At 39.5% G+C, this 14,928-nt stretch overlaps 1 protein-coding gene across 18 annotated transcripts in view; it reads left to right on the top strand.

Annotated features, from left to right (window-relative positions):
• LOC124110875 (protein phosphatase 1 regulatory subunit 12A-like) overlaps positions 1 to 14,928 on the top strand; it is a 128,362-nt gene that overhangs the window by 52,971 nt on the left and 60,463 nt on the right. For 16 of the 18 annotated variants that reach the window (XM_046470423.2, XM_046470448.2, XM_046470440.2 and 13 more), the window contains exons 8-10: positions 11,492 to 11,649; positions 12,071 to 12,114; positions 13,705 to 14,247. In XM_046470423.2, the coding sequence (XP_046326379.2) occupies positions 11,492 to 11,649; positions 12,071 to 12,114; positions 13,705 to 14,247 (745 nt within the window). The remainder of the gene's footprint in view (positions 1 to 11,491; positions 11,650 to 12,070; positions 12,115 to 13,704; positions 14,248 to 14,928) is intronic. The other 2 variants (XM_046470464.2, XM_046470455.2) reach the window with 1 other exon arrangement.

Raw genomic sequence — 14,928 nt, 5'->3', positions numbered from 1 at the left:
TCTTCTGTAACTAATTATGAAAATACCAAGAACTTGTTATGACTTTCAAATATGTCCATACTTGCCAAAATAAAAAAGAAGGCTTTATATTACGGTACTCTAACCCCAGACCTTAGGATACCTTAACATAAACAAAGCTGGTTGGGCTAGTTGGCTAATGCTAATTTCCATGGATACAAGTAAAAATTGTCTGGGGAGTTTGTTATAACCATGTTTCACTGTAGATGTATAATCTCAAAGCAACAAGGATGTACTTGTCCTAACAAGAGCAGGTGCCACAAATCATTCCTGGTTTGGGCGCTGCATTGTGGTATACAGGTTTTGAATGGCACTCCTTTGAAATATTACTAAGAGGGTGAAGGAAGTGAAACCACCTATTGTGTAAACATGCCACACCAGCATAGTGGGAGCTGTAGTGAGTGCTACAACAAGGGGAGTTTGGGTAGAATCAAACCACCCATTGTGTTAACATGCCACACCAGCATAGTGGGAGCTGTAGTGAGTGCTACAACAAGGGGAGTTTGGGTAGAATCAAACCACCTATTGTGTAAACATGCCACACCAGCATAGTGGGAGCTGTAGTGAGTGCTACAACAAGGGGAGTTTGGGTAGAATCAAACCACCCATTGTGTTAACATACCACACCAGCATAGTGAGTGGGAGTTTTAGTGAGTGCCACAACAAGGGGAGTTAGGGTAGAATCAAACCACCCATTGTGTTAACATACCACACCAGCATAGTGGGAGCTGTAGTGAGTGCCACAACAAGGGGAGTTAGGGTAGAATCAAGTTCATCATTGTTTGTAGTGGGATGTTAGTTTGAACCTGTGGGAGTCATATAAATATGTGGACATTTGTCGTCATGCTCCCACTGCAGTTTATGGAAATGTTGTGATCTCTGTAGTCTGTACATTGTACATGGGAAAGTAAATGTTGATGGTATGGTGAAGGGGAAGTAACTCTGATATACCTTTGGTATCCCTGTATTATCCATGTTTGAATGGAGATGGGGAATTAGGCTACTTTGTCCACAAGCTACATTGTAACTTTTTCAAAATTGTGGTTGCAGTATATGGAACTAGAAATGGATAGTTTTCTCTCTTCTCATGGGTTTAGGAATACTTATTCAAAATATTTCATCTGCAGCTAATTTTTCATCTTTAATTGTTAATTTTGGTAGTGTTTTTGTCAATGTCCTCACTATTTCTGAATTATTATCCTTTTTACAAAACATGTCTGCATGCACAAAAAACAGTCCAGAACCCTGCTGGCATGCATGCATGTTGAGGAGTCCACTTACCTGCCTGTTATGCTAATTAATATTATGTCAAGCGTTCCACAGAGAAACAGAAGATCATATGACCTTGTTGGCTAGTGTTTTTTGGCCAGCTTTTTTCGACGCTCCCTTCTGTGGATCCTGGGGCAGAATAGGACCCCAGCTCCCTATGTTTATTGTAAGACCTGACTTGACCCCTGTGACATCAACGGGTGTCTGGCTGGCCCAGATTCAGGTTTAAAGCAACCATGCTATTGGTAGAATATGGCTGATTGTATACAACAAGATTCACGCCAAGGGTTTCTTTCCGCTTTTGTACCCTGGTTGGAATACTCACTCACTCACTCACTCACTATCAGCTGCTAGGCAGCGTTCTAGTGATGGTACCCTTTGGTGTGCCAGAAACCTTTGATAGGGGGTTCGATTCCTGATTTGACCAGATTATGTTTCTAGGTTTGTCAGCACCATACCTGTGCTCGTGGGTTTCACAGTGGTGGTAAACATCTGAGACCTGCACCACTTTAGGCTTTCGTCCCACATTAAGTTGACATGCCGTGATGTAACTGAAGTACTTTTCAAAACCTTTTTAACCAAATTCCCTCACTCACTAATGCTGGTGTTGTGACTAAGTGTAGTGACTGGTTGTTGGTTTGTTCTTCATTTTGATTATTACCTGAATGTTTGTAAGATAGGTTTTGTGTCATATTTTTTTCTGCCATAGCATCAAGACTGAATATGTTCGGAGATGTGTATTTTGAATGTGTTTTTCAAGATATTTGTATGCGGGGCTTGATTAACCTAGGCAACAGTAATTTCTTCACGATTGGTGATGTCTCGGCCATCAGTGATGTACTCAACACTATTTGCCTTTATTCTGAAGCAAAGGACTGCCCTCTTCCCAGTGTCAGGATCCCCATCTGCATCAGTTTCCAATGTATTCATGTTTGGAAGCTTGACCTCCTCTCCTTCCTGTTCACTCTTGTGCTGTGATTACACACTAAACCCAGTCAACTTGGTGGACACCTTCCTGATGTTTACTAATATCTATTTTTCACTTTGGTGCACAATGTAAGAGGTGTGTGTATTCAATGGAATGTGTGAATGACATGCAGGAGGTCAATATTAGGTTATGCAAGGAATATGAGTTCATGTTGTGATGATGGTAATTATGAGGTGCAAAAGGTAGATTTGAATCATAGGACCCTTTTCAAATGTGGGGATGACATGACAGAAGTAACTCTGAACTGAACTTGCAAAAGATTACAGGAAGATAGACATGTTTAACAGTTTGAGTATACTAGTCCCAACTTGGCTCTGCATCATTTTCAGTACATTTTAAGTCAATCAATGGATTAGGTGATCTTACTAGACTAAACAGAATTTTACTAGACTCTGGCTTTGGATTAGTGACTAAAGTGGTAGACTGTGATATGTGAGCTATTTAGTCATCATCTCAAAGCTGTCAGATATCATGTTAGTTTGATCCTCCTTCATAAGAAATACCGGTAAGTAGAAATTATGGAATTATTATCAACTCATTATAAATAGAAATGTACCAAGGTACAAGGAATGGCTCAAAAGGTCTAAGCCTAACTACAAAGGATGTATAGTACTCCCTTTACAGTTTGCATGAATCAAGTACAATTACTTTCCATGCTTACAAGCTGCATGTACACAATGTACTGTGTACATAACCAGGCAGCATATATCTTCTGGTACACAACTGACTAGATATTCTCTGTTGACGAAAATGGACAAAATTTGCTACCACACTATCACCTAGTATCTCAAACTGAAAGGACTACTCTCAACAGTCATCCATGCAGACATCATGTCAACTTGAGGGGGTGATTGCCTTTCCTTTGCCACTGTTCAGAGGTGGGCAGCAGAGTTCAAGAGAAGAAGAGAAAGCCTCAAAGATGATCCAAGATCAGAAAAACCTTCACCTGCAACCTCTTAAGACAAATGTTGATAGATATGAAATATGATTATGGATGATTGACAACTCACCACATGTCACATGACCAGTACAGTAGGCATCGCTTATGAGAGAGTTGAGAACAGTCTGAACCATGTACTGGGCATGGTTTCAGTATCATGGGGTCCAAGATCATAAACGCTCAAGGTTCATCATCTCTTGATGATTTATGTCGTTTTGAAGCAGACCCACCTGGTTTTGTTCTAAAAGCGATGGATGTGCTGTGGTTTCAACAGTCAAAGCAGTGGAAACATCTAACGTCTCATCCTTGGAAGAAGGCAAAGCCTGTCCCCATCAGCTGGGAAGGTGATGGCTTTGGTAGGATTCTAATTTGCTATGGCAACTGATTGAGAATATCAAGGCTAAACATTGTGAAAAACTCAAGGGTGTGCCGTCCACCAGGACAATGCACCTGGGCACAAGTCTGTTGTCGCCATGGCTGCAATGCATGACTGTGGCTTTAAACCCATTGAACATCCTCCGTATTCACCAGATTTGGCAACTTCAGATTTCCACCTCTTTCCAAACCTGAAGAAAGAACTGCCTGTCAAGCATTATGCAATTGATGATCTTGTCATTTCTGCTGTGGAAGAGGGGATTGTGTTAATAAATAATTACCAACAAACTCCCATCAATGCAGTCCATCAAAACTCTCCAGCCACTTCTTGTATTTTGATATTGTACGTGAAAATGTTATTTAATTGCCGTGTTAACTGTGCAAATATTGGACATTAAACTAATTAGAGGTGCTTCAATTGATCAAATGGCCAGTGCAGTGTATTCTCCATTAAACTCAGCATCTGCTTTTCAGTAAGAAATTTGTCAGAAGAATCCTAGCACTAGAGCTACTTCCCTCAACCCCCTAACATCTTCTGCAATCTACTAAACCTAGGAAATTGCAGACAGCAAGTCCCATACAGAAATCAGCATTGTATGAATGTAGTGTTGCTTAGCATACCATCACTTTTAGGGCTAAACCCAATACCAAGTATATTGCTATCCTTTGTTTTCCCTGAAACTGAAAGAGAAATAGAAGGACGTCAAAAGAATTATGTTATTGATGCACATGTATGTTCATATTATATGTAGCATACTTAACTTCAGCCACTAGTCTGAAAACTGGGTCTTTTACACTTTAGTTTGGTCTATGTAGGTGCAGCTAATAATTCTCAACTTTCTGAAAGACAATTTTGGGCAGGTAGGCAATCAGGTTAATGGCACAGACTGTGCAAGTCATACCAAAGACAGTTAATCTCAGTAAGTTCATAACAAAGAGAGTTGTCCTGTCCTGACCTAAAACAATCATTGATGTATTGTTCTTGGAATGAGGGGGCACGGGTGGCCCAGTCGTCTAAGGCGCCGCGATTCGCTGTGCAGAGTTGCGTCCCTTGGGCACGCCAGAAACCTATGATTGTGGGTTCGAATCCCAGTTCGCCTCGATTATGTTTCTAGGTTTGTCAGCACCATACCCATGCTCGTGGGTTTTACCGAAGTGGTAAACGTCTGAGACCTGCATCACTTCGGGCTTTCCTCCCACATTAAGCTGACACGCTGCAATATAACTGGAATACTGTTAAAAGCGGCGTTAAACCCAACTCATTCACTCACTCTTGGAATGAAGTGTCTCCCACTTGTGAATAAAAGGCCTGGGGTCCTTGTTATAATCCTAATGTTGACAATGAAAGATTCAGGCCCCCCTCCCCATATTAAGATATTATAGCCAAAAAACACAGGCCCCCCCATGATAACAGTCACAGACAGCTAAGCCCTCTCAGACACCACAGAGGTATAACAGAGAGACGTGTTAATCTGGTTTGAAGTATTAAAGTTGTTGTTTCTTGACTCTGTTGGAACTTCCTGGCCAGTTTGCCATTAGGTTGGATGAGTCAAGATGGAGATAACAGGTATATGTCGTGACCTGCTGGATGTGTGGGCCTGACTCACCAGGGAGTTCTCAGCTGCAGGTAATGTTGTACAAGATTACACTCATGTCTTACGACTTATTCCTGGTAGAGGCAGGGCAGGTGGTTATATGTTGGAGGGGGGGGGGGTCTTTCTGAGGATTGCTTTGAGTTCATCTCTTTTGCGTTTTGTTTCCATTCCAACATTGAAAAAGAAAAAGGAAAAGGTTCTGGTGATGTGTTTTTGATCCCTGAAATATAATATTTTGCCTTTTTTGATACATGTTGATTCGGGATTGGTTGGTTTTAATATTATTTCAATGTTGTATCTTATTCTAAGTCACTTTTATTTGATCTGGAGAGTGGCATAGAGTTGTTTATTATATAGTCATCATGTGGCCTGCCAGTCTGTCTGTCTGTCCATCCATCCGTATTTCATTTTCGGAGCATAACATGAAAACCGTGAAAGATTTTTCATCCAAACTTGGTACATGCATTAACCAGGGGCTGAAGTGGTGCCTTGCTACTGTGGGGGCTGGGGGGATTTGTCATCTTCTGTTGACTCTTGTTTGCTAGGGAGTAATTTTTTTAGATAATTAATTTGGTGGAAAATAACAGTGACTATTTTAAAGTGTTTATTAAATGATGTGAATTTAGTGTTATTTTATGCTGTATGTTATCATAGTAAATTATTTTTTAAATAAAAACATCAGTATACTACCACCATGAATAGATACAGTTCAGAAAAAAAGGGTGCAAGAGTCTGTGAATGATCATAGTGATCTTACTTCAGCTGTGTCAGCTCTTTCAAAATACTTTCCTTGTCATGTCAAGGTTTTCTTATTCTTTTTGTGTGGATGGTGTCGCCATCACAATTGAAAAAAAGATGGAGTCAGCACAGCTTGGACAACAAAGTGATTGGATGTTTGTCATTTGAAAAGTCCAACTTTTAATTTGTTATTACCCAAATGTGGATGTAGGTACAAGGTTTATCAACTGAACTTGTCTCGGGGCAAGGCTTTGTTTACAAACAACTTTATCGTGACTTAAAAACAGATGATCCATTTCTGTTTAGAGGGGAAAACATGTTCTGCCTGTAAGCTCATTTTGCAGAACATGTCTACAGCTTGCAGTGCATGTTAACAAGCTGATACAAGACATGTTGACACATTAAGTCATTGGCAGGAGGGAACCGAACAAATACTGATTTATGTTGCAATTATTTATCTTATAGTTTTCCCCTTTCCCCAAGTCTGCAGGTGTCTTGGCTTATGTTTGTACCGAAGAAATAAGACATTCATTTAACTTTTTAATGAAAAACTTTATGATGGTAGATGAGTCAGCCATGTGTTTGAGGTGAGGTTGTTTGCAGTGCATCTACCCAGGACCGACCGACCCATGGCTTGTGGCCATTGTGTGTTCTGTAGCAGTCCCTATACGTTAGGGCTGATTGACTCTAAGTCCTCTAATATCTCAGTCTTTGATGTGTCAGGGCTTAGCTCGTTGCAGGAGTTGTATGTACAGGTACGTTCACTGGTTCAACTCTCCGCTCTCCCAGCTGTCTCCCACCTCAACATGGAGATTGCAGCCACCAATTTCACCTTCATTTAGTATACATTCGATGAAGGAACATGTAAAGTAGGTTTTTACTGGTGATTTTTCGGGAAGGTAAAATGTTATTTTGTGTGTCATTGTGGTGCCTCTCACCTGGGTGTTTGCATGAGTGATTTCTAAGTGGTGTGTTGATCAGTGTAGCTTGGATGGGAACCTGCCTGTATGCTCATCACTCATCACTCTCCCTCCCTGTGTCACAGACAGTTGGTGGTGTTGTGAGCCGACATTCAGGGTGGTAGGGAATCCTTCAACCATTGAAATATGAGTCAGTCACTAAGTATGTGTGAAATTGTACATGGAGCTTAATAAAAGCTAATGGGGTATTTTTATATCTGTAGATGTGGTATACCGGGTACGTACCATTCAGAATTGTAGATTAACATTGGTTGTTTTGTCTTTTGCATTTCAAAATGATATTTGAACTACATGTATGTTTAATTTGAAAGAGACTCCTAATTTTATAATTTGTCGTAATGATATAGCATTTGGTTTTATAGATATTACATGAATTTGTGTGCTTTATTTGATTTCTACTTCACTGTTTGAAACTGATGTGCACAGCAAGACTTAGTCTTTGTAGTAAAATTATGTAAGAAATAATTTTTTGAATCAAAATTATAAATACTGGTTTTGAGCTAATGAGATATATATTGTGTCATAGAATTCCTTGATGAAGTTTTGAGATGGCTGTGCCTCGAATTTAGTTTGTAACTTGTGACCAGACTGGTGCATTGGTAGCTTTGCCAATTCAGGGGGATCTTGGGGCACTTGTAGTCTGTTGCTGAAGGATTTAAATCTTGGAAACCCTCATTCTTTATTTTAACAAAAGGGTAATTAAAAGAAATTTTTGAATGAAATTGCATTAAATAGACATTGTTGAAGGTTGATTATCGGAGTAGAACTCTTATGTATGGATCAGCTGACATATTCTGTTTGTGGACTAGTTAACTCCCAGCATTGACATTAACAACCAATCACACAATATGGTCAAACTGAATAATAGCTTAACATTTAGAAAAAAATAATGTAGGTATGCCAGTAATAGAATTTATTGTTACTGAAGTGGCATTTAACAAATTGTCCAGCACTTAATCCCCTGTACAAACAACCATGTTGTGGTCTCTTGGCTTGCGGACCTCTGTTGTATATTATATATAAGGATTAGTCTAATCTGTGGCCTGTATATGCCCAAACATTCCCTGGCTGGCCACTACTGTGTCAGCTGATGAAAGGACTTGGTGGGACACGGGTAACGCTGGCCGCAGTTGGATGGAGATAACCGACCTGGCTGGGGCTAGACCTGGGTTGTCCGTGTAGGTAAACACAGGCCAGCTGGAAGTTCCACAGTGCAATTACAATGGATTGGTTTCACCTGTTACCTTCACCTTGGCAATGAAAGGTTTTAGTGTTCAACAGTTTTGATGTCTGGCAAATCCTAGGTATTTCTATTGTACTCTATTATTTAATTTTGGTTGTGATCAGTTTGTGAGCTTGGGATTACGAGGCATTTGGCAATGTTCTGCCATATCACTGCATGGCACACCAGGAGGATTCACACACTGTATTCATCAAACCCAGACATTTGCTGTGGCAAATGAACACTTTATCTATGAAGCTACCCCTGGTTGGTCTTGATCTAAAGGCTTTAGTCTTAAGTGTGTGTATTGTCATGAAGAATGATTTTTCTGCTTCAGTTTGCCACCTATGAGAAGGGGTGACTATTGTGATTTCTGTGATGATGACATGGAGAAAAGATTGAGTCAAATTTTTTGTCAGTTAGACCACCCGATCCCATTAGTCGCCTAATGCATGGGTTGCTGAAGACCTATTCTAACCCACATCTTCACGGGGCCCCTTGTCAGTGCACAGTCACAGTAAAGGGGATGAATTGCATCTTCATAATGGGTAAAGTCATTCATCATCTGCTAACATGTTGCTGAAATAAAAGCAATTAGTTCTTGGATGATATATGATGAACATTTAACATAATAATGTCATTGATGTGTGAAATACTTCCTTATAGTGTATGCAGTGTTGGAAATTAGTAGGCCCTTTGGTATTTTAGATGTACTTAGATAATTTAACCAGGAACCCCATCTTAATTAATAGCGTTATGGTAATGACAACAACCCTTTGACTTACATTCTTAAGTTCAAAACCTTTGTTGGATATATATATGTGCAAAACCCCTTAATTTTCTCTCTGACCATTGGGGGCACTGGGGTGTCCAGGTTCGATTCCCCACATGGGTACAATGTGTACCCCATTTCTGGTGTCCTCCGCCGTGATATGGCTGGACTGTTTCTAAATTCACACATTCACTCACTGTGACAATTGTATTATCTAATAATTAAACATGACACTACTTGTTGTCTTATTACAACAAAGTCATTGTACACATTTACTATGCCATTGCAATTCCGGGTTAGAATTGGTCCCCAGCAACCTATGCTTGTCATGCAGGGTGATAGTTCGTCAGGCTAGGTGATTGTGTGTCATCATGCCCCGATGGCATGGTGAGTTGCTCGCAATATCAACCACTGGATTGTCTGGCCCAGTTTTGATTACTTACAGGCTGCTGTAATGTAGCTGGAGTATTTCTGGGGGCGTTGTTAACAAGAGTCCACCATATTTACTGTTGCCACAATGGGGAAACACCTAACTAACAATGATTAGTATGCTTCAACAATTGCTGGAATTTTTATGCAGATAGCAGATTATATTCCTTTTTATCTGACTCATATCCTCAACAATTTGTACATATCCTGTGTATGAGGAAAGGTATGACACGACAGGCAGTCGTTAATCGTGTCACTGTGGCGAGCTGTACACATGCTGCAATACTCGACTGGCAAGGCTTTTGATTGGAAGAGATGCATGATTTTCTGAGGTAAAATTCTTAATCATAGCCATTTGATAGATTCTAGGTTTTCTGATGACATTGATTGGCAGTCAAGTTTGAGTTTGAAATATTTGATATGTTACATTTGAAAGTTTGTTGACACAGGTGATCTATTATGTATGGATGCTTGACTTCAGAGGTGCATTGCCTTGCTCATGGTCTCAGAATCTCTTGTGGAGAAATATTTTGTATCTTATGTTAAGATTTTAATATGTTGGTTGACAGTGTATGTGGAGTACAGAATGTTTTGTATTTGCTGATGTTAATATGCACACACACACACAAATGGTCATTGTGCCACTGTCCAAAGCAACTGCAAGTGATTTGAATGCAGTATGCACTACTTGCATGAATGTCATCTGCGACCTGACTGCCACTCAGACATTAGCCTTGGTTTCATAAGTCACAACAAAAACATATCACATCACGTTGACCTTCAACTTTTTGTCATATGGATTCTACAAGGTGTTCTCTGAAGCTTCCCTGAAAGAGTCACTGTTTCGTGAGAATTAGATTTGCCAGTTTTCTTATGTCTATACGATTTGTCTCAGGACTTGACAGTTGTTGAAATTAGCTGAGTGGTTTTATCTTGGTTTGTCTACATGTCTACCTTGGTGTGTGTGTTTGCTGAGAGGACAGCAACACACCCAGAGTCGGTCGATGTGCTTGTGTCTGTCCCCGTCTCTATAGCTCCTGCTGGAAGAACCAGTTGACTAAACCTGACATGAATCCACATGTTGTGTTTTTTGTACCATACAGGTTTAGTTTTTGTCTGAAACTAATTTAAGTTTTTTACTTGAAAAGAATACGTTTTCGAGTACTGCATGCTTGTACTAGAGAAGACTGAACATGGGAAGGTGTGGCCATAGGAATAGAAATAGTTCTTAATTTATGACCACTTAAATAGTAGGGCTGGGACGGGAAACTCGGGTACCCGGGTCGGGTGGGTACTCAGTAGGACCCGGATACCCACAGGACTACCCGGACCCGTGGCTACTCGCGTGATATATTGTTTTATGACCAAAATTATCTAGACCTCTATGGTTACACTACAAGTCACTAATGTTCGCATTTCTTTCTGACTATGCACCCATTCCTTCTGATTTTTCATATGGTTGAATAAGATATAACTTAATTCAACTTCAGTGCATGAATGACCAGATTGTTTAATACATGTATCTTAATAGGTTTTGCCAGGTCTATGCTAAAAATGTTCCCATTCGGACATTTTGAGACATCTCCTGAGACATCTCCTGAGACCTACAGTGGGTACCCGGGTAGGGTCAGGTAATAGGCGGGTGGGTACCCGGGTAGTAAATTTGGACTCGTCCCAGCCCTATTAAATAGACTAGCAGGCTGATTAGGGGTGTCACACCCTGATGTGTTGAGTTGGGGTCGGGTTGGGCAATCTGGAGGTTAAGCCAGGTTTTGATGCCCAATTTGGGTACAATGTGTGAGGCTAATTTCTGGTGTTCCATGTCACAATATTGCTTTGATATTGCTAGAGTGGAGTAAATCGCTGATCACTGATTGAGTTTTTTTCATTTTTGGTGTGTCTTGTCCTGTGTGAAAGAATAGACATCAGCTATTTCCCACACTGGACACACACCACACTACATCCCAACTTCTGTGGATAGATATCAGCTTTTTGCAGATGTCAGATATAGAGAAAGTTCTTTCTGTACCATTTTCCATTGAGCTATCGATAACATATGAAGCATCTCCGTTGAATATGGAGGTTTGTGTTTACTACCAGGGAAAAAGACAACATCAGATCAGAAATGTCCTTACACTGTTATTTATGTTTTCATTTATTTCCAGGAGTTCTGTGACACGTATGAGTGGAGATCAAAAGCAGAACGTTCTACACAAAACCTCCGAACAAGAACGTGTAGCGCTTGAGACCAACAAGTTCATTAAGCGTGGCAGTGACAAGGTTGATAGTTCCGGTAGTGAAGAAGAGGGCAGCACAGAAACAGGTTAGAGTTACCTCCCATTTGTCATGGCTAACATTAAGTCATTGGGTGATACAATTTTATGCATGTTATTGGGGGGCGCTGGGGTAGCTGAGTGGTTAAAGACCCGGGTTTGATTCTCCACATAGGTACAATGTGTGAAGCCAATTTCTGGTGTCCCCGGCCGTATATTGCTGGAATATTGCTAGAAGTGATGTAAAACCAGGCTCACTCACTCACTTTAGCGTAATAATGACTGTGGTTAGGGTAACCTCCCATATATCAATATCACTAATTGAATCACTATCACTGAGTGATGCAATGGTTGAAGAGCAATAAAAGATTATTAGCAGTCCTTTATTTGAAGGTTGAATTGTTAATTTTGAAACATATTGATGATGTGAAGATAATCAGTTGTACACAGTATTATAATATTCCTTTGTAGAACGACAGAATGAGATCAACAAGCAGACCTCGCAGACAGACAAGGTAGGTTACCTCCCCTGGGGATTCACATTGCATGTTTCACAATTCTCTTTTCACATTTCAGTCAATCATGAACAATTTGTATGGGACTCTGTACTGCATGCTCTGGGATGAGGAAAGTGAGATTACAAACAACTTCATAATTGCTAGGTGTATTTTCAAAGAACATACATGCGTTTTCCATGCACCACAACATTTTCAGTTGATTGTCTACAATGTTATATTGCATGAAGAGCTTTTGAAATTTACAGTGAAGGCTCCTGCATTTGAATTTACGAATGTCTCCATTCTAATTTGTCAAAATTTGAATCAAAATGTTGCTTTTCATAATTCTAAAGTATTTGTTATGATTTTGTCAGTGCTCTTATATCATGGATTTTGAAGTACCGTATTCGACGTAATAAGCGCCCCGCTCTAATAAGTGCCCATGCCGATATTTGCTAATATATTGGTTAGTGAATAATCCCAATTAGCGCCCCTTCCAATTGATCAATGTACACAAGACTTATTTATTCCTGTATAATACGCACTCGAGTGTTATATGTACCCTTAATTATGAGCAATTAAATTCTGGAAAAATATATCTGTAGTATATAAACATTTCAGGCTGTCAGCATAAACCACGAAAGTAATCTTTCAACTCTATTTATTTCACCACAATATTAATTAATATTCTAATAAGATCCCCCTATTTCTGATTTTGAAAGTGCCCTGGGCGCTTATTACGTCGAATACGGTATTAAGAATCCAGCAATAAAGATGTTGATAATTATTTGAAAGTACAGGATCTTGTAAATCAGAACTACAACAGGGTAAATTGAGCACTGTTTACTTTCACAAACAAGGCACTGTACAATCAACATAGTGTAGGCCACACAGTCCACTCTCACAATTGCTTAAATAAGCAGCAGGCTACATGCTTTGAAGTTGCACTTATGCTGCAAATGTCACAACACATTTGCTGTGCGCCGTAGGTTGAATTTCTGTTTTGTAAGGGAGACAAGTAGCTTTTTCAAAGGAATCGTGCATTTAAGCTATGAGCCACTTAGTCAATGCATGCTAGCAAACACTGTGAAAATAAGACACGGATATATTTTATCAATGCTTCTAACAGTGCTTTTTTACACTAAGAATATTTTTGATGCGAAAAACAAACACAGACCTCTATAAAAGCAGTGTACAAGTGAATAAACATGGATGTAAATTTAGAGCTAGAATTACCTCAAGGCGATTGTTTTGAACAGAATACTTCAAACTGATTACTTGGCCATATGTAAGAAATAAATTTAATTTTCAGTTTGTTTTCCAAAATGGTGTAATGTAAAAGAAACTATTCAAATGGAATAATAATTATGAGAACGTTTCACAATGTGTATATCTCCGGCAAAATGTAGGTTTAACAAATACAGAAACGTTTTGCGTCTCCTAGTTGTTAAACTCAGTAGCATTTATTGTGGACAAATTGTCCTGTGTATGAAAGGTGAAGTATCTAGGACTGTGATGTTGAAGCACTGGTAGTGACTATGCATGGAAGACATCACTATGTGTACCAGTAGTAGTTCCATAGCAGTGATTGCCTTTATCTGCATGCAGCCTCAAGAGCGAGACCATACTCCGACTCGTACGGAGGTCGATAAGATGCCAATAATAGATGAGGTCTCCGAAACAGAAAAAATCCAGGAAAAGGAAAATGTACCAGAAAAGAATATAAGTCCAGACAGAGAAAATATCCCCGAAATTGTGGAAACAGAAAAATGTTCTGAAACAGAAAACACTTCACAATCGGAAAATACTCCTGAAACGGAAATTACTCTGGAAACAGAAATTACTCCAGAAACAGAAAATACACCGGAAACGGACAATTCTTTGGAAACAGAAAATACTCCGGAAAAGGACAATACTTTGGAAACAGAAAATACTCCGGAAACGGACAATACTTTGGAAACAGAAAATACTCTGGAAACGGACAAAACTTTGGAAACAGAAAATACTCTGGAAACGGACAATACTTTGGAAACAGAAAATACTTCGCAATCGGAAATGGAAACTATCACGGAAAGTGAAATAATCCTCCCTGCAACGGATGAAACCGTATCCGTTAGCAATGGAGAGTCTGTTGAGAATAGCATAGAAGAAGTAAGTCAGCGACTGTTTATTTCAACGCTTGCGTATATTTTAGTGAAATTATTAACAATTCATTATAAAATCATTTTGATTGAGTGACATCATCTAATTCTGTTGAGAGTGATGAGTGTGCTGTCTACTCATCTGATACTGACAAATTAACTCTGAATATTCAAGTACCCACTTCAGCAAATATTGACAAAAGTTTGAAAGGCCAACCGACTTGCGACACTTATTAACCCAATTCTCCCTGCTTTACATGTGGTCATTAGGGGAGGGGTTTCAAAATCAACTTGACGTTGTAACTCCCCAGAATACTGATTATTTTATATCGGGTGTGGCCATCATCAGGGAAAGTCAAGCTGCACTTCAAATGATTTCACTTCGTTTGTTAGATTAAGGACCAGTATTCTTGGGCTTATTTCTTGGGAAAATTTAACAACATTATCTTTTGTCATTTGATTTTGCAAAAATAGGAGCAGTGCACTTTACCGGGCACATGTTTACATTTTAATTGATGCTGCACCTTCAGCCATAAAACAAGGCTTATGATAGCAAGGGGTACAAGATTGTAAAGGCAAATAAATTATTATTTTAAAACACAACTACAGTCCCAAATTTTCTTTTGATTTATTCATCTTTGGCCATTATTCTTTTATTTCTTGGATATCACAAGTCAGAGGAGGAAACCAA

Source organism: Haliotis rufescens, unplaced genomic scaffold (genome assembly GCF_023055435.1).
Source record: "Haliotis rufescens isolate VD_foot unplaced genomic scaffold, xgHalRufe1.0.p SCAF_5, whole genome shotgun sequence".
Classification (NCBI taxonomy): domain Eukaryota; kingdom Metazoa; phylum Mollusca; class Gastropoda; order Lepetellida; family Haliotidae; genus Haliotis; species Haliotis rufescens.
This window is presented reverse-complemented; position numbering and strand designations above follow the sequence as displayed.